This window comes from Notamacropus eugenii, chromosome 4, assembly GCF_028372415.1.
Source record: "Notamacropus eugenii isolate mMacEug1 chromosome 4, mMacEug1.pri_v2, whole genome shotgun sequence".
NCBI lineage: Eukaryota > Metazoa > Chordata > Mammalia > Diprotodontia > Macropodidae > Notamacropus > Notamacropus eugenii.
The window spans coordinates 474,427,168-474,449,637 of record NC_092875.1 but is presented as its reverse complement, the minus strand read 5'-3'; the positions used below and the strand labels follow the sequence as shown (position 1 = coordinate 474,449,637).

General features: G+C 41.7%; 1 protein-coding gene across 1 annotated transcript; it reads left to right on the top strand.

Moving 5' to 3' along the window:
• The first annotated feature begins 1,331 nt into the window (after positions 1-1,331).
• CENPH (centromere protein H) lies at positions 1,332-20,668 on the top strand. The gene is made up of 11 exons (XM_072606659.1): positions 1,332-1,408; positions 1,543-1,892; positions 2,117-3,020; positions 3,847-3,902; positions 6,803-6,851; positions 8,410-8,481; positions 9,520-9,576; positions 10,769-10,832; positions 13,582-13,633; positions 15,332-15,495; positions 20,525-20,668. Exons 1-11 carry the CDS (start codon positions 1,332-1,334, stop codon positions 20,615-20,617), a joined length of 1,938 nt encoding a protein of 645 aa, XP_072462760.1. The 3' UTR covers positions 20,618-20,668.
• The last annotated feature ends 1,802 nt before the right edge of the window (positions 20,669-22,470 follow it).

Below are 22,470 nucleotides of genomic sequence, written 5' to 3'. Positions count from 1 at the left end.
AACGATTCCAGCATATTTTCCACATTGTAAAGTAAAAAATTTTATTCACAGATGCATTGCCTGTGGAAAACTCAGTGGGAACTCAGTGTTTCTTTTTTCCAACTCTAACAGTGCCATTATTTCTTTGCTTTATAAATCTATTGTAATTTCACAGCATGTATTCCTGCATGGCAGAATCCTCAGTGAACATGTTACTGTATCATCATTCTAGCCTGGAGCATCATCAGTCAATCAAATGAGAACATAAACTGAAATTATCAGAAAAAGTGTACTTCATAAATTTCCAAAGTCTTAAAAAAGTTAGCAAACTAAGTCGAGTGAGATTTATAGGAATAAAACAGTCAATTCAGCTAACAAATGTTCCTAGAACATTATCGCGCAAGGCACCGCCTGCTGACCTCAGGAGGCCGACACAACTCCTGGCCCCTTGGAGGTAAGAGCATGTGATGCACTCGGAGAAAGCAGAGGAACCAGAGAGGGTCCTAGGACGGAGAGACTCTAAAACTGAGTATCTGTGGAGTCAAGAGGCTTCGGAACAACGTGGCCAATATTCCGTACTCAGGGAGAGAAAATTCATTTTTTTAGCCTGTTTCCAGGACGCCATCTCTGTGCTGACCTGTAGCTCAATTGTCTGTTCTCTGTGGGTACATGTGTTTTGGGGGTGAGAGGAAGGAAAAAGGATTCTGGGAAGGGCGAGGGAGAGGGAGAGGCAGCGTGGTGGAACGGAAAGTACACCGGTACTGGGGTCAAAACCTAAAGGTTCAAGTCCTGGATCTGACAATAGCTATGACATGGGCAACCATCTTAAGGTCTTCCACCCTCAGGTGAGCGGGCAGCCAGGTGGTTCAAGCGGAAAGGGTGCTGGGCCTGGATTCAGGAAGACTCATCTTCCTGAGCTCAAACCTGGCCTCAGACACCTACTACCTGTGTGACCCTGGGCAAGTCACTTAACCTCGTTTGCCTCAGTTTCCTCACCTGTAAGATGTACTGGAGGGGGAAACGGCGCTCCACCGCAATACGTCTGCCAAGAAAACCCCAAACGGAGTCAAAAAGAATGGGGCACGACTGAAAGCACGAGACGATGTCGGCCTGTCCGGCTTCGGATCTAGGGCTGGGCTCTCGGTCTCCACCGTCCTCAGTGACCATCTAAGAGCAGACGCCCATGGACTTCAGAGAGCTCGCGTCTGCTGGGTGGGAGAGGCCCCGCCCGCGGGACCGCAGAGCGACAGGCAGGCGGTGACCCCCGGTCCGCGGAAGCGCTGACCACCGTCCTATCGGCTGGTCAGGACTGGCGTCTCACCTAGACCGTGGGAGGCCGAAGGAACGCCGTCATGACGTCCTTTCCTACACCCCCGCCTCCCGCGGCCTCCAGTCTGCCCGCGGTCTCGGTCTGTCCCTTCGGCCTCCAGTCTGCCCGCCGGCCGAGGCTGACCCTGGGCTGGGGAACGAGCAGGGCAGCAGTCAGGAGGCCCCGAGGTCAAGCCACCTCACCCTGCGGGCCTCAGTTTCCCCACCGGTAAACACTCCAGCATCTTTGCCAAGAACACCCCAAACGGGTCGGAACGAGGCGGAGGACACCGCGTGCGGGTCGGAACACGCCGCAGAAACGGCTCCTGGGAAACCCTGCACGTTCCCTGGGGAGGAGCGAGGTCTTCAAAGGGCTGAAAAGCCACGAGGGACATTGCGGGCAGCCGCTCTGACCGCACACGCACGACGCGGTCACGGAGGAAGGCGGCGCAGACGGCGCCCCGGGGCCGGGCTCCTCGCGACTTTTCTGCCTCTGGATTGGCCGAGAACCGGTGAAGCGGGCGGAGCTGTCCTCCGGCCAAGTGGGGCCGCCCGCCCCGCCCCCGCGCCGCGGGCCTCACGCCGGCACGTGACGCGGCCGCGCGGTGACGCAACTTTGTTTCCACCTCCGCCAGCTCTTTCTTTCTCTCCCCACTCCCTCCCTCCCCCTTCTCTCCCTCCTCCTCTTCCCTTCCTCCCTCCTCCTCCCTCCCTCTCCCTCCCCGCAGGGGGGCTGGTGCGGAATTAAAAAAGTGCCCGCCTCCCAGGCCTTTCCGATGGGTTTCCTGAAGTAGGAAGTTAATCCTGGGGCCCGCTCTGCAGCACTAAGAGAGGGAGGCCCGGGGCGGAGAGAGGGAACCGAAGGCGGGGCCGCCGCGTGGGAGGCCCGAGCCGAGGCCAATCCGAGGGCTAGCCCCGCCCCAGCCCCGCCTCCCGAGGCACGTGACCGTAGGCGGCCCGAACGCCCAGAGCGCGGGAAACTTAGTTCTGCCCAGGGCTTCCCGGCCCGGGATGGAAGCGCGGAGTGCCAGGCCCTGGCGGGCCGCGCGCCGCTCCTCCAGGGCCGGGGCGGAGGAGGGCGGGGGGCCGGTCACCCGGTGGCAGCGCGCCTGGAGCAGCCCTCGCCAGGGAGCGGAGGAGGTGCCCAGGCGGGCCTTGCGCAGCTCGGGTGGGAGCGCCCGGGAGGAGGCGGAGGCTGAGGCAGACGCCACGGGGCGAGCCCGGGCCCGGCCCGGCCCGCACGGCCGGGGGGAGGAGAAGGGGGCGCCGGGCACCCCGCCCCGGCGGGCCCGCAGCGGCGGCCGAGTGCGGAGCTCCGGCGCTCCGGAGGCCCCGAAGGCCTCTGCCCCAGGCGCCGGGCACCCCTGGGAGCCGGAGGCGGTGTGGGACACGTCGCCTGGGAGCGCCCGGAGCAGCGCGGGGAAGGACGCCGCGGCACCGGGCTCCCCCGGCGATGGGAAAGAGCGGAGCGGCTGGGGCACCGGGGCCGGGAGGCGGGCGGCTTCTGCCCCGGCCAAGTGCGCGGTGGCGGGAGAGGACGAGACGCCGCTTCCCGGACCCCGCGGGCGGGGCGGCCCCTCCAGCCACCTAGGTGAGGAGGAGCCGGGGCGGCGGTCACCACGGCCAGATGCGCCGGACCCCGGGGCCACGGCCGCCAGCCCCGGCCTAGAGGAGGCCCCTCCGGCGAGCGGGGAAGAGGACGAGGACTCCAGGCTGGTCCGGCAGCTGCTCAGGTGCGGGTCGGTGCGGGCTCTGTGCCCTTCCCTAAGCCGGACGGCCCGATGCCCCCGGAGGAGTGAGCGGGTCCGAGGCGGACGGGCCTGTGCGGGGGCGCTGCTGGAGGCGGCACACACCCGGAGGAAGGCGGCACGCCCCCGGGACCCCCGCAGGCCCGTGCGCTCGGGAGGAGTCTTCAGAAAGGGTCCTTTTATTTGGGAGCCCCCCAACGTCGCCGAGCGCTTCGGCCAGCATTCACCAAACCTGTGCGGTTGCCCCGGACTACTTACCCCGGCGCTTTTGGAAGGTTCAGCCAGGGAAGGCTGGCCTTGCCAGAGGAAGCTCCGCTGTGGGGAGCGCTCCATAAACCAACCGCTGGGGCGTGCTTACAGTCTTTGCGCCACTCCGGTTATCTGGGGTTCTTTGGAACGGTCACCTTGAGTGCGGATGATGTTCTTGTACGCCTGTAAAGGGGGGTGCAACATTCTTTGGGTCGCCAGAGCCGTGTTTGTGCGGCTGCCCCCACTGTGACCTGCCCGGAGATGAAGGTCCTTCCTTTAAAGTCTTCTGCTTATTCTTGCCTTAACCGGCCACGGACGAGTTTTTGGTTCTGTAAACCAGAAAGCTTGGTTCCTTGCACGTTTTCACATGTTACAATTTTTTTCTTTTCCTCTCGATCTGTGGAAACTTTAGAAAATTTTAGTTGTCAGAAGCTGGGCAGACTACTGAGTGAGCAGTATTCCTATGGAAACGTATGGCAATGTTATATGTAGCAAAGTATAGGATACATAGTATTTCTGTGAAATTCACTACCTTGTTCTAACCCTGAGCTTCCCTTTATAGACTGAAGGATCAGATTAAGCAGCAGCTGCTGGAATATAAGGCAGAGGTTGAAGCGAGTAAGTCTTCATTTAGCTTTTCTTATCATTGGCTTTGATTGTAGAGACAATAATAGAAGATGAATAAATTGTTCTTGTTGTTCAGGCTTGTCGGACTCCGCGACCCCATTTGGGATTTTCTTGGCAGAGATACTGGAGTGATTTGCATTCCCTTCTCCAGCTCATTTTACAGATGAGGAAACTGAGGCAAACAAACTTAAGTGACTTGCCTAGGGTCCCAGAGCTAGGAAGTGTTTGAAGCTAGATTCGAACTCAGAAAGATGAGTCTTCCTGACTCTAGGCCTGGCACTCTTACGATGGGACACCTAGCTACCAATAAATTATTTAGGGGAAAGGAAATCTGCTTTACAGAAAATTGTCCTTCTCCAAATATTCATTGCCTGCTTTGTGCTTGTCTTTTCTGTGCCTAACATAAAATTTAGATTTGGGCCTTGACCTTCAAGAACTTTCAGAGAGTGTGGTATGGTAAGTAGCAAAGGTTTTGAGTCAGACCTGTATTTGAATTCTAGTCGCCCTTGGTTTTTTGTGTGTGACCTTAAACAAGTTCTCTGGGCTTCAGTTTCTTTAGCTGTAAAATGAGAGGCTTGGATTGAGTTAGTTACACCTTTAAAACTATCTTGTAAGCCATATTGATCTAGCTATACAAATGATATATACAAATAAAATAATGAAGTGGTTTTATATGTCACATTGAGGTGTCTCACATGCCACAAGGCAGCATCTGAAGGATTGTGGGTTAAAATGAGTGTTGTAGACTGTAATCATTTTGTGATGTCAGAGAATGGGAAAATCGCCATGGACTGCCAAAAGTAAGGTTTTTAAAGTTTGAAAAGATCTGTAAGATTTGTATAAGTGTAGGGTATAGGAATTCACAGCTCAGAGTTGGAAAATAGCATCTTGTTGGAAACTGGGAAAACTGTTTTCTCTGAAGTGGAGACTCAGATTTGGGACCACGTTGTGGGAGAGAACCCAGGTTATGGAGAGCCTTGAATGCCAAATTGGAGATGGGGAGGCAATGAATGACTGTTTTCAAGTGGGGTATGAGGGTTGGGGATTGCATGATGGAAGCAATGCTTTAGGAAGATTTCATTGCAGTCTACAGGGTGGATCAGACTAGAAAATCCTAGATACTATCATTTAGTTGTGTCCAACTCTTCATGATCCCATTTGGGGGTTTTCTTGGCAAAAATACTGAAATGGTTTGCCATTCCCTTCTCCAGCTCGTTGGCCAGGTGAGGAAACTGAGGCAGACAGGGTCACAGGGTTAAGTGACTTGCCCAGGATCACAGAGGTAGGAAGTGTCTGAGGCCAGGTTTGAACTCAGCAAGATGAGTTTTTCCTGACTCCAGAGCTGGTGCTGTATCTACTGCACCACCCAGCTGCCCAAGACTGATGCAGGCAGACTGAACTGAGGCTTCTCTTACATTTAACTCCCTCATAAATTTCCAGATGCCTCTAGGAGCATATCTGAAAGAGTAGTAAAGCCATTGGCTTACTTAGCGCAAAGACTCTGCCCACCTCCATATACCTTTTAAATCCCTGAGACAAGGATTTCTGGGAACATTGCTTCCTTTGTAATCCACAAGAGATGTACAGAACAGAACAAAATGTTAGGTGGAAGCCAAGAACTATGGTAATTTCTTATCTCCTTTTATGTATCTCTTCTCCTTCAATGGAATTCTCTGCCTGAATTTGGCTCTTGGGTCAGCTGGGTGGCACCATGGATAGAAACTCATCTGACCTCAGACACTTACTAACTGCGTGACCCTGGATAAGTCACTTAAGCCCGTTTGCCTCAGTTTCCTCGTCTACAAAATGAACTGGAGATGGAAATGGCAAACCACTCCAGTATCTTTGCCAAGAAAACCCTGACTGGGGTTGATGAAACAACTGAACAAGACTGCTTTCTGCAGATCCCCCTTTCCAACTCATCTCAAACTTATTCCCAATGCCTCATTAATAAAAGTAGCTTTTGGTGCTCCTTTGCAGACATTTTTATAAAGCAGGTCTCATCAAGAAGTGATAAAGAGGGGCCTCATAGCCCATAGAAGAAGAGGGGTCTCTTCTAAACATAATTCCCTTCGATTTCTTTTGTACATGCTTTCATATGTGCTTGTTTCTCTTGATGGAATGTAAGGATTGCTTTATTTGTGGCATTTTATCTCACACCTAGCAACAGTACCTGATAGATAACTAAATGCTTGTTTGTTGTTTGATTATACGACTGTCATTTTCCTACTGGAAGTTTGTGATTGCAAGGATCTTGGCCACCTTTTCTATTACGAATCTTGGTGTAATCTGTACTGACATTGTACTTTTTCCGCAACATTATCTTTACATTTTTAAAAGATTCATGCATCACAAAATATGATTTCTCTAAAGACAAGTTTAAGGCTGAAAATGAAGTATTTGAATGTCTGTGGGAGTCTTTAATATCAACTATTTACCAGTGATTCCTGTATTCTTTTTTTTATCCTGTTCACCTCTTGCTTTTGCTGGTTCTGCAGATTTGCATAATTAAAACTTGAACAACTTACACAGATCCCCTCCATCAAACTTGCTTAGGAGCTTGTGAAGCTCTCCTGAGATGATTATGTTCATAATGTCATATTTTCTCCAAAGAATAAGTCCTTAGGCGGCCTGATGAGTTAGCCTGTCACAGTAGTAGTTTGTCTCCCTATTCTTTCTGAGAGAAAGCTAGATTGGTATGTTTCTCATGGCCCTAAGTGTGTTTTTACTTTTCTGCCTTTATAACTTAGAACATCTAGACCAGGTTGTGTTCAGCCTCTGGTGAGGACTGATATTTGTGAAAAGACTTTCTGTTTTATATGTATGTTCCTCAGTAGAAGCTATGTGTTTTTATGTATTCGTAACTTTAAAAAATATTGCTTATTTTGTAGGTAAAGAGAGCCCTGCAGAAGAACTCACAGAAGGCAACTTACTTCAGAGGTATGGTTTCTCAGTTTCCTTTTATGGGACTTAACTTGGATTTAGTTAAATTTCCCTTCACCTTCTTTGAAGAGTTCTTGCGTGGATCAAATGGGATAATACCAATGAAGCTGGCCCATAGTAGGTATTTAATAAATGCTCATCCCCTTTTCCCTTAAGACACTGCCTTCCATTCACTTTATCTTGGGATTTAGTCTCAGTGGCCTTAATAGTCTCATCCAGAAGACTCTGAATTTTACTAAATACCCATTCACTTTGCTAAGTACTACAGACACAAATATAAAAGAGGAAGGGAGCTCCCTTTGGGACTGTGAGTGAGCCAGAAGCCAGCTGATTGTCACAGACTTTTCAGAGCCAAGCGTAATATTGTTCTGATGAGAGTTCCCAGAGCAATGAGTGGAAAAAGAGCCGATGGTCCATGTGTGGAAGCAGGAAAGATAGCAGATAGCAAGAGGCCCAAGTCTAGACCTAGATATAGAAGGTCAGTTGAGTTTGAAGTTATTAATCAGGACAGCTCATTTCCAAAGCTAGATACATTGTTACCAGCACCACCGTGTCTGTTGGGTGGGATTGTATTGTCTGTAGGTTCTGGTCTGCAGAGCATCTTATTGAGAAGGGGGTAGTAGCCAGGAAAAGATGCCTGAGTAGGCCCAGGTTTCCTGGTAGATGAGTGGGTGATCACATTCTCCCTCATTGGCATACCCTTTCTTCCCTTCTATGTAGTGCAATTCCCACTGTTCAGGACCAGCTTAGGTCTTACTTTTTCATGGAAATCTGATTCTTACTTTTCTGAAATCCTGTTGTACAACTAGGAGGATATACTTAGTAATTGGAGATTTGATGTAGTGGAAAGAGTTTGGGACTTGGAGTCAGAAGACATGGGTTTGAATTCCTATTCTGACATTACCTGTACAACCAGGCCTCCTTCCTCCCTTACAAGGTGTTTGTGAAGCTCTCATGAGATGGTTACATTCAAAATAGATTCTATAAACTTTAAGGTGTTGTATAAATGCTGGTCTGGCCATTAATTGAATGTGAATTGGCAATTGGTTATTTTTATAAAGTGCTTTCTGTCTTTGGCTCTGTCCTAGCTACTGTGGGGGATATAGAAATGAGACATGGTCATTTAATACTGAAGGTTGTGGTTCATTTGGGGGAGAAGGTGACTGTGAACTAAATAATAGTGAACACTAGGCGTGCGTGGAATTAGAGCTAAATTGTACCAGAAGTAAAGTCATTGTAAAATGAGGGAGATCACTGAGGACTAGATTGGTCAGAAGACATTTCATACGGGATTCGAATTCAGCTCTAAAGAAAGGCTAAGAAGTGGAAATTTGGCTGTAGCAATCCTAAATATTGGTTTAAAATACAGTTAACTGGAAACATTTCATTCCCTTCTGCATTCATTACAGCATAAGATGGTGCCCTTTTTCTCCTTCACAGAATGAAATCTCATTCTGCCAGCAATAGTATATTTGAAACTTTTACAAAAATACAAAACAATTTCCTGAAGTTCTTACAGTACTTTCATTAACTTTTTTATTGTTGTTGTTAATAGGATTGAAGAGCTCGAAAGGAAAATGGAAGATGTGAAGGTTGAATTAGAAATGAAAACTCTAGCTTTAAAAAGGTAATTTGGAATTTTAAAGTTATTTAACAAATATAAAAGATGTTATTTTCTGAATATGTTCATTCAAAGTAACATCTGGGTAGTACAAAACTGGGTCAAGAAAACATGACCTTATTAAATCTGGCCTCAGTTGTGTGACCCTAGGCAATCACTTAATCTCTATCTCAACTCAATCCTCATATGTAAAATTGGAATAGCACCTACCACTCAGGGTTGTGTGAGGATCACATGAGATAATATTGATACAGTGTTCTCTAAACCTTAAAGAGCTTTATAAATCCTGTCTACTAGTCTAAAAACTACAAATTTCATTCTCAAATAATGAAAAAGATTTGGAAACACCTCTCAAGGAAACATTTTTTTAAGTATGCAGGTCAAATCTCATTACCAAAAAGTAGGAACTATGCGAGTCTTGTTAGTGGAATTTTGTCATATGAAGTTACTGGTTCCTACTCTGAAGTCTTATCTTGTCTCATTATCCAGAACTAATTGTAGGTGCAACATAATAATACCCCAGTCAAAATCTCAATGGGATAGCTTATGGAATTAGAGAAAATGATTGCTTTCATGGTCCCATATTATGATGTGGAGGTAATGTTGGCAATAGGACGTAAGCTGGGGCAGATTCTCTAATACTGGGAAGGCTTCCAAGGAAGGACAGCCCTGATTATGAACTGTCACTTGAGAACTAGCCTAGGTAAATTTGGAGAGACTCGTCAGGGTATGGGGTGTGAGGTGATGAACTTTTTTTGCTACAGCAACTTCTGAAGACCTACTAAGCGATAGGAAAACTAGAAGGAAAGAAGGTATGTAGCATGTAGAGTTTGTCCTTTACTTATTTTAGTAGAGAGATGGTTTAGGAAGTAAGTTGATCTGAATAGTAGCAGAGCATTTGCTGCATGCTTTAAAAAAAAACAATGACAGAAAGCTGTATTGTACGCTCAAGGGAAAATTCACAATCTATGATGCTGTTTTCTCCATTGGTTTGTCCTGAATGTTTTTCCTTATCTTGTAATAGAACATTTTACACTATTTCAGGGTCCAGGTTGCTCACGCCCTTCAGAAAAAACTGGGAAAAAAGGACAGTGAATCTGAGTAAGATTTTAATTTTTTCTTGACTTGATGAGGATAGAAATAAACTTGAATAAAATCTGTCCGACTTTGGTTTCACAGGTTATTACAATTAAATGCCTTTCTTTCATGATCAATGGGTAGTGGAACTATAAGTGCATAACAGAGATACACTTTCGGCATTGAAGAGAAAAACATTTTTATGTATTTTTTTTTTGAGTGTATGACTAATAAATGAGAAAGTCTCTGAGAGGTTTGGAGGAGAATGATGTTATTGGGGAAGGGAAGATTTGTAAGAGTGAGGAATAGGGATTACTTTTTTGTATACAACAAAGATTAGCATAAACCTGATTAACCCGGGTATAACGCAGAATTGGAGTCATTTCATGCGTAGCATTAGCAGAGGGTGTGAGAAGATCCTTTATCTAAAGGGCTAGGACTCCCTGGTTGCCCCTTTGAGCACCACTAGAAAGATGAGGAAAGATATTTGGCAATTCGGTTTCTCTGAGCCTTTCTTATCTGTAAAATTAGAGAGTTGAACTGGAATGGTGATTGGTAAGTTCTAAGCTAATTCTGGAGGCCCTTCTGAAGGGACTGAGTGTAAAAGGTGACTTGTAGAGAACTGGGAAAGGTAAGGACAATAATGGATTTCCTTGGACTGCATTCATTTGATGGGAGATGGATTGAGTTCCAAACAGTCAGCAACTTTGTATGAATGAACATTAGGAAAATAGGTTAATAAATAATCTGATTGTGTTCTTGTGCTGTGTTGTCCCTTAAACTCTGTATGGCCAAAGTCAAATTTATTATGTTCCCTGACTCTTATGGTGGAAATAAGGCAGAAGTGATGCCTGTTTGTTTGTTTTTTTAATCCAGATTGTCCTTTAATATTTATTGTCAGGAATTTATTTTCCTGTTAAGTATGATGTTTTAGAAAACTTACTACATTGTAAGACTTTCATTATTATTTCAGTGACCAACATTTTTTTCCAGTGAAATACATCTAAGATTTTAAGATAAAAGTCAACTACCATTTAGTAGCAATTTTCTCTTTTCATTAAACTTTTGTGGCACACAGTTCTTGTCTTAAGCGAAGGATTCCTATCATAATAAACAGCTGATCTGAGGAACTTCTGTGTGTCCCCATTTCCCAGTTGGTTCTTTTGTCAATGAGAAGTGAATTTATTGTAACTGACATTTGTTGTTCCTTGTTCAGATCAATCTTGGCAATTTTGAAAAACATTTTAACCCTTAATAGTTCAATACTGAAAGCACAGCAGGTAAGTGTCTTCCATGTTATATAACTTATTTACTCATGATTTCCATTGTCACCTCTGTTGATGATTCTGCTTTATCTAGTCCTGACCCAAGCACTAAGCTTAATCCATCACTGTCTTTCCTAAACCAGTCCCACCCTTCTCAGTTTTCACGCTTCTGTCATTAACAACATAATTTTCCCAGCAATCTTGGCTTTATTTTTTTATTCTTGTCTCTCATTCATCCCTTATCCTACCTATTTTTCATTTTTATGAATTCTTTCCTCAATTTAAGTCCATAAATATTAAGCAGCTTTACACTCTCTGAAGGTATGGGCTATGCTCATCTGAACCTGCCCCATTGTCTGCACGCAGTAAGTATGTAGGCATGCAGTGCATTTATTTTTTACCAGAAAGAAGGTGGGAAATGAATTTCAGTGGGATACTTGCTGAAGGGAAAGAAATTCACTGAAGCATGTCACCTGACCATATTCATGCCTCAAATGTACTTGAAATAGTGTAGTGTGAACTTAACTGCTGAGCTGGAGTCCCAAACACAAATTTCCTGATGATTGTGTGGGTGAAGATGTATTAATTGATAATATAAGCAAATTTCCATTATATAGAATTCCTTGGAATGCTTAGATTGCTCTATTATAGTAGAAGTTGGTTAAAATGAATGTTTCCATGAGTGGATATATGTGAACTGAGGCCAGTGAAGTAACGAGATCCAGAAAAAACCAACATATAAATGACTGTCATGATATAATATTAACAACAGAAGTACTTGATTGGTTGATGTGTGATTGTAAGTGATCAAACTAATGCTCGGAAAAGAATTGAGAAAAAGGTGATAATGGGAACTGAGCTTTATTTAATTTGTAGAGATGATTAACGGTTTAGGTTTTGTCAAAAGGATATATTTCAGAAAGGAAGGAGATGTAAAGACAAATATATCAATAAAAACATTAAAAAAAAAAACCATAAGAACGGCCCCACATTCTCAATCTGTAAAGCCATAAATAGAACCAGTAGTTAGGCTTTTCTTGTAGTCTGCTTGTTAATTTTCAAACGCTTTGAAAGCCAGTTGAGGTCAGGGGGCAAGTATCATTTATAGATCTAGCCCTCTTCCATCTTTCTGTTAGTTCTAGTTTGGTTGGTTTGATTGACAATTTGAACTGTTCTAGTCTTTGAGACTTTGAGTAAAGTATTTAGTTGGACCAAATAGGGCCTCCTTTTTAATCTTTGTCTCTAGAAACCTATATTTTAATTGTATTTGCTGTACCTGGATTCAGCCAGATTTAGTGTTTTCAATATTTCCCACCTACGTTTCTTAAAAATATGTAGGGAATTGAAATCTGTCTTATGTTTTGCCCATGTAAGCACACATATTAATGGTGGCACCACTAAATCATTTCCTAAGAAATAAGCATCCTTTTAACATATATTCTTTTAAACATTAATCTTTTAAAATCTATTTTTTTAAAATGCCAAATAATATTGATTCTCCTTCATTAAGGGGTTTATTAATAAACTTAATTTGTAGTTTTGATCTTCAGTCAGGACTAGTTCTGTTAGAAAGACACTATAGGCAGTGAGGGTTGAATATAAAATTCTGAATTTCTGGAGCTATTTTAATGACCATTTAATAGGATTTACTATTAAGGTGTTAAACTTGTATCAGACAAGACTTAGTCTTCTTGATTGCATTTTCTTTTGAGTTTTTTTGGGGGTGGGGGAGTGCAAATGGGGTTGAGTAACTTGCCCAGGATCACACAGCTAGAAACTCTAATTTGAATTCTGATTTGAACTCAGGTTCTTCTAACTCCAGGGCCAATGCTCTATCCACTGTGTTACTTACCTGTCCCACTTGATTGCATTTTCTATCCAGTACTCTATTGCATCTATACTCAATTAGCTATTTAAAATATTTAATACTCTACCTTTTGAGTTGATAAAGTGAAGGGAAAGCGGTAGGCCTATGCCAGAATGATTGAAAAGATAAATAGTAAAAGTTTACTGTGTAAGACACTGTGCTGGATGCTGGGAATACAAATTAAAAAGTTAGTATTCCCTCAAAGAGTTCACATTTTTAATGGAATAAACAAGATGTTGGAGGTTTTAGCTGTAAGTCTAAGTCCCATGATGCTTACATTATAGCAGCAAAATAGATAATATTGTATTTTTTTTAATTTCCACTGATAATCAGTTACTGATACTGAATCATTTGACAGTGCCAAGGGACTTGGGTGGTAAGAACTTTCTTTTCTGAGTCCAAGATAGCTGTGATTGCAAAACCTGCAGAAACAATAGCCAGGCCTAATCTCCACTGGGGTTGTGCCGCAGAATGATGGCTGTGGCAGCCTTCTTCAGCGTATTCCCCACCTAGAAGTAAGACTAGTGGTCTTGAGTTCTTGTGTCTGTTCCCAAGGCTCTGGGGAGCTATTACCATCAGGGTAGGTAAAGTGAAGTAGCTGCCCTAATGGTGACTTGGAATTTTCTGAATATTAGTACCTGATCCTTCTTAATCCTAAATCCCTGTTGATTTTTCCATTATATCCTGTATATATCTTGTTTGTACATGATGGTTCGCATGTTGTCTCCCTCCCTTTGACTGTTAGTCCCCCAAGGGCAGGGATTGCCTTTTAGCTTTCTTTGTGTCCCCGGCATTTAGCGAGGTACCTGGCACACAATAGATAATTTACTCAGTGCTGGTGGACTGTGTGGTTGGTTGGCACAAAGCTTATTTCCTGTTTTTGAATTTGAATAACAGCAAACCCAGGAATTGGAAGAGAAAATGCTTGAAGTTAAGAAGAAGAGATTAAGTAAGTCAAATTCCTATAATTTACCTTGTTACTTTGGGTGGATTTTATTGATGTGATTAATTATTCCCTCCTGTGATATAGGTCTTTTAATTTATTTCCATGAACATAAATTTAATTTCTTTCCTTTTCCTCTCCCCCTAACACTGCGCCCCTCTAGAAAAATAAAAATAAAGCCCTTGAACCATTTATGCCTTACCAAAATGAGTTCTTGAATTGGTCCCATCCAGAAAATAGATGACTTCAAAAATCACCTTTCTGTCAGGGGGAGGAGTTCTACTTCGTCATTGGTCCTTGGAAAACCAGTAGGTGAAGACTGAATCTCATAACACACGTTAACACTGACATTTCTAAAGGTTTGGAAGCATTTGGGGCTAGGTGGGATGACCCAAAGGACAGTTTCTTTTTTTCTGGATCTAGTGAGATAACATTTGTAAAACACTTAACGCAGTGCCTGGAACATAGTAAGTGCTTAATAAGTGCTTATTCCCTTCTCTTTCTGTTGAAAGCCTTGTGCTTTTTTTGTTTCTGCCCTTGAAAACAGCTTGTGTCTCTAGCATTATCCAGCTTGTGTCACTGGTTCACAATTTCAAAGGTAATACTCAGCAGTCCATTTGACAACTCCAAATGCAAAAACTGTGAAAGTAGATGCTACAAGTTGAAAATAGATCCACATATTCTAGAATATCTAGAATAGAAAATATATATCCATATCCTAGGATAGCTGAGGGTCACAGTTACCTCATGCTGTTTTGATATTACTAGGATGCCAGTGGCCCGTGTGGCCAGCTGGTAGACACACGCTTGTTTGTTTCTTTGCTGCCATTCTTAACTCTAGACGTTCATCATCATAACTTGTATGTGATATGTTGTATCATACGTCTTTCCATTGTCCTCTGACTGATTCTCATTTTCAATGCTTAATAAACTTGTTTTGTGACTCACATCTGAGTCTATAGCAATATTAATATAGTTTTGTTATTACAAAAGGAGCCCTTTGTTTGAGGGAGAAGTTTAGCATCATTGAATGATGCAGTATATCCAGCACATTCAAACCCACTCTCCTCTTTAACTCTGGGCCCAACTCATTGTACATTTCCAATGTCTTTCCAAGATAATAGGTCTATTTCTCTATCTACCTTGATGGACAAAGTTCTGTATTATTACAATAAATGATAAAAAGCAATCCTTACACCATATTCATCTGCCTATTTAAAGGCTAGAGGTGGCTGTTAAAAATGAGAGATTCAATTGATTTTTAGCACCACATAGATTTGCAGACTAATATTCTGGGTTAGGGGTTTTGTTAAGGGGATTTGTTCTGTGAAGTTTGGATTCTGTCAAAGGGCTGCACTTGAGGACCTAGAGGGCCATATGTGGCCTTGAGGCTGAAGGTTCTCCACCCCTGTATCTGGGAGTTGTATTAGTGGATGCTTCTATGGAAGAAAAATTAAAAAGCAATATGAACCTGGATACAAATCAGTTGATCAGTTAGGTGATCAACAACAGTCTTTTGCCTTTGAGAAAGTAATTTATGGATGAAAACACCTTGAGAACAACAGCCTTATTGCTGTTGAAAATTTTCTTTCTCTTGCCTAAAATGTATCTCAGATTTAAATACTGTAAATGTACCTTTTCATACTTGTAGATTCTGATTTGTTATATTTTATTGTAATATTTTATCTGTTTTAAATTTAACAGTGTTTAAAAAAGCTGGGGAAGAAAAGCTACGAGAAATACAGGCTGAGAAGAAAAAGAAAAAAGATGAATTAAACCTACTGAAAAATAGTGCCTTGTTAAATAAAATGAAGAAAAGTCTACAAAAGGAGATAGATACAACTACTATTATTCAAAATGTTTTTCAGGTAATATATATGTGAATTTGGAGGGCAAAATTTGTGTTAGGTAGGAATGTCTTATTTCCTTTTTTAAAATGTTTATTTATTTATTGTTAGTTTTCTACATTCATTTCCACAAAATTTTGAGTTCCAAATTTTCTCCCCATCTTTCCCCTCTCCCAACCCCATAACACCTTGCATTCCCATTATCCCTTCCCTCAATATGCCTTCCCTTCTATCACACCTCTCCCTTCCCTTATCTCCATCTTCTCTTTTTCTTATAGGACAAGATAGATTTCTACACCCCATTACCTGTATTTCTTATTTCCCAGTTGTAAACAAAAACAATTCTCAACATTCGTTCCTAAAATGTTGAGTTCCAACTTCTCTCGCTTCCTCTCTCCTCACCCGTCCCCACTGAGAAGACAAGCAATTCAATATAGGTTATACATGTGTAGCTATGCAAAAGACTTCCATAATAGTCATGTTGTGTAAGACTTAACTATGTTTCCCTCCATGCTATCCTGCCCCCCATTTATTCTATTATCTCTTTTGACCTTGTTGCTCCCCAAGAGTGTTTACTTCTAATTACTCCCTTCTCCCATTTTCCCTCCCTTCTATCATCCCCCTCACCCCACTTGTCTCCTCCCCCACTTTCCTATAGTGTAAGATAGATTTGCATGCCAAATTGATTGAGCATGTTATTCCCTCCTTAAGCCAAATATGATGAGAGTAAGCTTCACTTTTTCTCTCTCATCTCTTCCCTTTTCTCCTTCATTGAAAAAGCTTTTTCTTGCCTTTTTTATGAGTGATAATTTGCCACATTCCATTTCTCCCTTTCTCCTCCCAATATATTTCTCTCTCACTCCTTAATTTTATTTTTTTTTAGGTATCATCCCTTCTTATTCAACTCACCCTGTGGTGTGTGTGTGTGTGTGTGTGGGTGTGTGTGTGTGTGTGTGTGTGTGGGTGTGTGTGTGTGTGTGTGTGTGTGTGTGTGTGTGTGTGTGTAAAATCCCTCCAACTACCCAAATACTGAGAAAAGTTTTAAGAGTTGCAAATATTATCTTTCCATGTAGGAATGTAAACAGTTCAACTTTTAAAAAGTCCTTTATGACTTCTCTTTCCTGTTTACCTCTCTTGATTCTTGTGTTTGTAAGTCAAATTTTCTTTTCAGTTCTGGTCTTTCCATCAAGAATGCTTGAAAGTCCTCTATTTCATTGAATGACTATTTTTTCCTCTAAAGTATTATATTCAGTTTTTCTGGGTAGGTGATTCTTGGTTTTAATCCTAGTCCCTTTGACTTCTGGAATATCATATTCCAAGCCCTTTGATTCCTTAATGTAGAAGCTGCCAGATCCTGTGTTATCCTGATTGTATTTTCACAATATTCAAATTGTTTCTTTCCAGCTGTTTGCAGTATTTTTTCCTTGATATGGAAACTCTGGAATTTGGCTACAATGTTCCTAGGAGTTTCTCTTTTCAGGTCTCTTTCAGGAGGTGATTGGTGTATTCTTTCAATATTTATTTTGCCCTCTGGTTCTAGAATATCAGGGCAGTTGTCTTTGATAATTTCATGAAAGATGATGTCTAGGCTCTTTTTTTGATCACGGCTTTTAGGTATTTTCATAATTTTTAAGTTGTCTCTACTGGATCTGTTTTCCAGGTCATTTGTTTTTTCAGTGAGATATTTCACATTATCTTCTATTTTTTCATTCTTTTGGTTTTGTTTTGTAATTTCTGGGTTTCTCATAAAGTCATTAGCTTCCATCTGCTCCATTCTAATTTTTGAAGAACTATTTTCTTCAGTGAGTTTTGAACCTCCTTTTCCATTTGGCTAATTCTGCTTTTTAAAGCATTCTTCTCCTCATTGGCTTTTTGAACCTCTTTGCCAATTGAGTTAGCCTGTTTTTCAAGGTGTTATTTTCTTCAGCATTTTTGGGGGGTCTCCTTTAGCAAGCTGTTGACTCGCTTTTCATGATTTTCTTGCATCGCTCTCATTTCTCTTCCCAATTTTTCCTCTACCTCTGTTACTTGATTTTCGAAATCCTTTTTGAGCTCTTCCATGGTCTGAGACCATTGAATATTTATTTTGGAGGTTTTGGATGCAGAAGCCTTGACTTCCTCTGATGTTAGGCTTTGTTCTTCCTCATCTGAAAGGACAGAAGAAAATAGCTGTTCACCAAGAAAGTAACCTTCTATATTCTTATTTCTTCTCCCTTTTTTGGGCATTTTCCCAGCCCATTACTTGACTTTTGAGTCCTTTGTCAAGAGAAGAGTATGCTCTGAGGATCTGTAAGTTCTCAGTTCCTCCAAGGTGGCACAATCAAGGGAGAGGAGTTTACTCCTCTCCTGGCCTGCACACTGGTCCAGGAGCAACTAAAAACTTTTCTGCCCAGAATCTGCGATTAGAATTCCCTCACCACAACGGCCTCCAGCTCCACCACCCCAGTGCTCCTCTTAACCCTGGACTGGGCTCAGGGCTGAGATTCAGATCAGCCAAGCAGTTCCCCCAGGGGCTCTAGGCAGAGGACTCCAAAAATGGAAGCTGCTGCTGCTGGTCCAGACCATGCTCCCCTCTCCTGGGTGAAGGAGCCCTCCCACTGACCTTTGAAGCTGTCTGTGGCATTTACGGGTTGAGCATTCTGGAAACTGCTTCTGCCAGTTACTCCCTGAAGCCTATTGTGCTCCGCATGCTGGGCCCGGAACGTCTTATTTCCTAACCAATTGCTCATGGGAGACATTGTCATCGATATAGTAGAAGGCTCATGGGCCTTCTGTAGATTCAGGTGTGAGGGTGGGAACCTGAGTTCAAGTCCCATCTTGGCCCATGATTTACTTTGTGGCCATGGGTTACTTAACATCTTTGTCCTATGGTTTCTCCATTTGTTAAATAAGAGATAAGGTCCCTAAGACCCCTTCAGTGCTAAGATTGTTTGACTTTATATTAATTAAACTTTTAATAGAATCACAGAATTTCACACTTAAAAGAGGCCTTAGCAATCATCAGGTCCAATTGGAATCTAAAAGATGATGCTTCGGTGTTGTAGAGGACCTAACAAGTAGTCATCTGTTTTTTTTTCTTGAAACCCACTATCCATTGAAGCAGCCCATTCTACTTAAAAAATATATATATGTGAATATATAAAAAATATATATATGTGAATTTTACCATTTTTGAAAAAAATTTTCTTTGTCTTTTTTTATTCCTTCTTCTGTATACTGTGGGTTCCTAACTGGAGTCCATGAACCCCAAAGAAGTTAGTGCATAGATTACAGGAGAGTCCTGTATGGGTGGGTAGGTGGAAAATGACTTCTTTATTTTCACTCACTTCTAATTGAAATTTAGCACTTCCTTCAATTATGAATGTAGGCGACAAATCTTTCTGAAGAAAGGGGTTCATGGGCTTTACCAGGCTGCCAAAAGGGTCCATAAGATTAAGAACTTTTCTCTCCATGTCTAAAGACTTATATACTTGAATTTGCCACTGTTTTTCAAAAACCAGACCACTTAAGTTCCATGTTGTTTTATGCCACCTTGAGAATTCAGGTAAAATGGAGAACTGTCAGTTTGTTGGATTTTTACTAAGGATATATTGCACAGTGAAATAGCTCTACAAGTCTGTAGCAGAGAATTACGCCTCCTGAGTTTCATTGTTTCTTGTTCTTGGTTTAATATCTCAAACAGAAAAATGTGAATCTCAGAGCTTCCGAGTGCCATGATTTATTTACAAGGCTAGCAGCTGCCAACACATGAGGTCTACCGACTCCTTAGTAGTCAGAGACAAAGGAATGATTTACAGAGCTTGTTTTTATAACAGAAGAAAAGGAATTACAAATTAGAGCAATCTTGAGACTTGTTTTGAAAATATGCCAGTTGAACAAAGGTCATTGAACTAGTGTTTTTTGAGGCTTTACCAATGCAACTAGCAGCTACTGCCAACATTTGAAGTGTGGGCTTGTTGGGGACCTAACGAGTTTCTAGGGTATGACAGTTATTAAATCTGGTGTTCTCTTGGATTGGACCTGTGTCTGTGAACCTGTCTGTCAAACTGAGATTGCTTTAGAAGTCTTGTCCTACAGCTGTAGCATTTGCAATTAGAAGTGTTACTTTTAAGGATCATTTAGGTTGACTAATATAATTTACTAAACAGATACTAAAAAGAAGACCTTACTTCAAGGAGCTCAAGAGTAGGGGACTTTTCTTTCACTAAGACTGTAAGAGGAATTTAACCTTTACAAAGGGTCTTATGATAGTTAACTTAATCTTAATGATTATTTTATTGCTACAAAGATATTTGTGTACTCTAAATTAGCTGTCAATAAATAATAATTACTACTAGAGCTTTTTCGTTCTGCTAATCCATTCACTATGTAGACCTCTGTTGGCTCTGGTGGTATTAGGTTTTTTGTTTGTTGTCACCCATCAACAACTGACAACTAAGGTTCATCAGGCAGTATTAAAATTATAAATAAGAAATAGGTTTTTACTTAACTTGGCAAAAGTTGGAACTTCACAGTAGCTATAAACCAACCTTGATTCATATAATAGCTAACATTTACATAGCACTTTAATTGCTTTATGTAATCTCATTGATTCTCATGATTATTCTCACTTTACAAATGGGGAAACAGCCTCCGAGAGAGTTCAATGACTTGTTTAGGGCCATCTAGCTAGTGTCTGTGGTAGAATTCAATCTCGCAATCACTGTTCGGCTTTTCTCTAGGTTTCTTAATGTTCTTTCATGCTTTTCCTCATTAGTGTTTAAAAAACAAATAAACATCTACTCCCAGCTAACCATTTTCTTTTCCATAAGTATCTTAAATCAGAAAATGCCCACTCATAGGAAAAAATATTAATTTGTAGACATCGAAACTTCCTACAACTATAAGATCCACAACTTCATCCTCTGGAAATAATTCAGGCTCCATAATCAAAATAAGCACAGAGAAAATACACAATATAATTTTGATGATAATAAAAGGCACTCCTGTATTAAAATGTCAGCCTTAGTACTCCAAGAATATTCAGCGTAACTTTTTATTTTCATTATAGCACATCGTTATGGCAGCAAAGATTGACTGGGCAGCAGATCCAACCTTGAAGGCTCTTATTTTACAGCTTGAGAAAAATTTGAATTTCATTTGAACAGTTCTGCTTTTTACATGCAATTAAATAGTAACTTTCAGAAAAACTGTATTTTTGGCTCTATTTGATTAATTCACACTCTTTAAAACATTTGTTTCAGTAACACTCACTTCAGAGTCATTCTGTGTCAGTTACTAAAATGACATTGTATCATAGAATTTGAGGTTTTTAAGTTAGAAGCATCCTTGAAAGTCAAGTCCAACTTCTCACCTAATATGGGAACCTCCTCTATAACATCTGCAAGAGATGGTCATCTGGTCATTGTTTCAAATCCTTCCAATGACTAAGCATTTGCTACCTCATTAAACAATCTCCTCCATAGCTAAATAGCCCTGAGTGTTGTTCCTTTATATAGTATATATTGATTAGTATTCTAGAAAATAGTGGCTATAATCCCACTTTAAAAGCAGTGTTTTTCTAAAATTCTGAACTTTTTATGGTATTAAAAACTTTAATAAAATTACAGATTAAATTATGATAGTTATTTGAATAATAATTGCATTAATATTGTAAGAATTTATTTCAAAAAGGCATATCTTATAAATATATTAGTTAATTATTTATAAATCTAGTTCAGCTCCTTATTCAAATTTTGATTAAGGTTTTTTTTTTTAACTTCATAGTTTTCCCCTTTGGAAAAAAAAATTCTCTTTAAATTAAAAAAAAGTATTTTTCATTTATTCATGATCAAACAAATAAACTCCCACCTTGGATATATCCAAAAATATGTCTCCTTTTGCATCTTAATTCCATTCTTCTGTCAGGAGAGTACCAATAATAATAGCTAATATTTATATGTTGCTTACTATGTCTCAGGTAATGTACACAAATATCTCATTTGATCCATACAACAAGTTTGGGATATAGGTGCTATTAACTCAGTTTTGCAGGTGAGAAAACTAAAGCTCACCAAGATGTGACTTGCCCCAGGTTTACACAGCTAGTGATCATCTGAATTTGGATTTAGGCCTGGTGCTCTATCCATTACATCACCTAGCTGCCGCATCGTCTTTGGGTCACCTGAAATCATGATTGGTCATAGCACTGATCAAAATTCTTAAGTTTTCTAGTTGGGGCAGAGCCAAGAAGGTGGAGAAAAGGCAGGGACTTACTTTAGCTCTCCCAAATTCTCCTCCAACTTTTAATGCCTCAAAACAATTTTCCAGGCCAAGACAATTTAGAAGGACAGGTCCATACTAGGGATTAGAGTGGAGAGAAGGCTATGTCATTGTAATCTCGTGTAGCAAAACAGCTTTGGGGGGAGGGGAGAGCAGGGTGACTGAATCAACCGCAGCAGTGGCTGCTTCTGGAGCTCTGAGCCCAAGAGGATAAGGGGTTTCTGACAACTGGTCAGAAAGAGACTACAGGGAACCCTGTGCTAGCACTTGGCATAGTACTCTGTTGTATTGTTTATACTTAGATCTAGGTGGCAGTCCTAGGACGAGGAGGAGCACTAGAGCATGTGGTTACAGGAGAGCGGGGACTCTGGTCGCAGTTCCAGGACAGAAGACAGTGCTTGTGGCTGCTCAGTGACCAGAGCACAGGCCAGGAGAGGAGTAAACCCACCTCTTTAGATAAAATCACTTTGAACTAAAGCTTTCAGACCCCCCATAACTAGCTCTGAAAACAGCTGCACAAAAAACCAAGTTTGGGACAGTGCCCCCTTGACTCTGGGAGCAGAGCCAGCTTTATACTAAAGGCCAAAATGGGCTGGAAAAATGAGCAAACCAAAAAAGATCCTGACCATGGAAAGTTATAGTGGTGACAGGGAAGATCAAAACACAAACTCAGAAGACAAAGTCAAAACTGTTACATCCAAAGCCTCAAAGAAAAACGTGAATTGGTCTCAAAAA

Bases quoted from the DNA above. Each gene is read 5' to 3' on its own strand.
- CENPH (XM_072606659.1), top strand. From the start codon at position 1,332: ATGACGTCCTTTCCTACACCCCCGCCTCCCGCGGCCTCCAGTCTGCCC. The intron at 8,482-9,519 runs GTAATTTGGAAT...ACACTATTTCAG, and splicing joins AAAACTCTAGCTTTAAAAAG to GGTCCAGGTTGCTCACGCCC. The intron at 9,577-10,768 runs GTAAGATTTTAA...TTCCTTGTTCAG, and splicing joins AAAAAGGACAGTGAATCTGA to ATCAATCTTGGCAATTTTGA.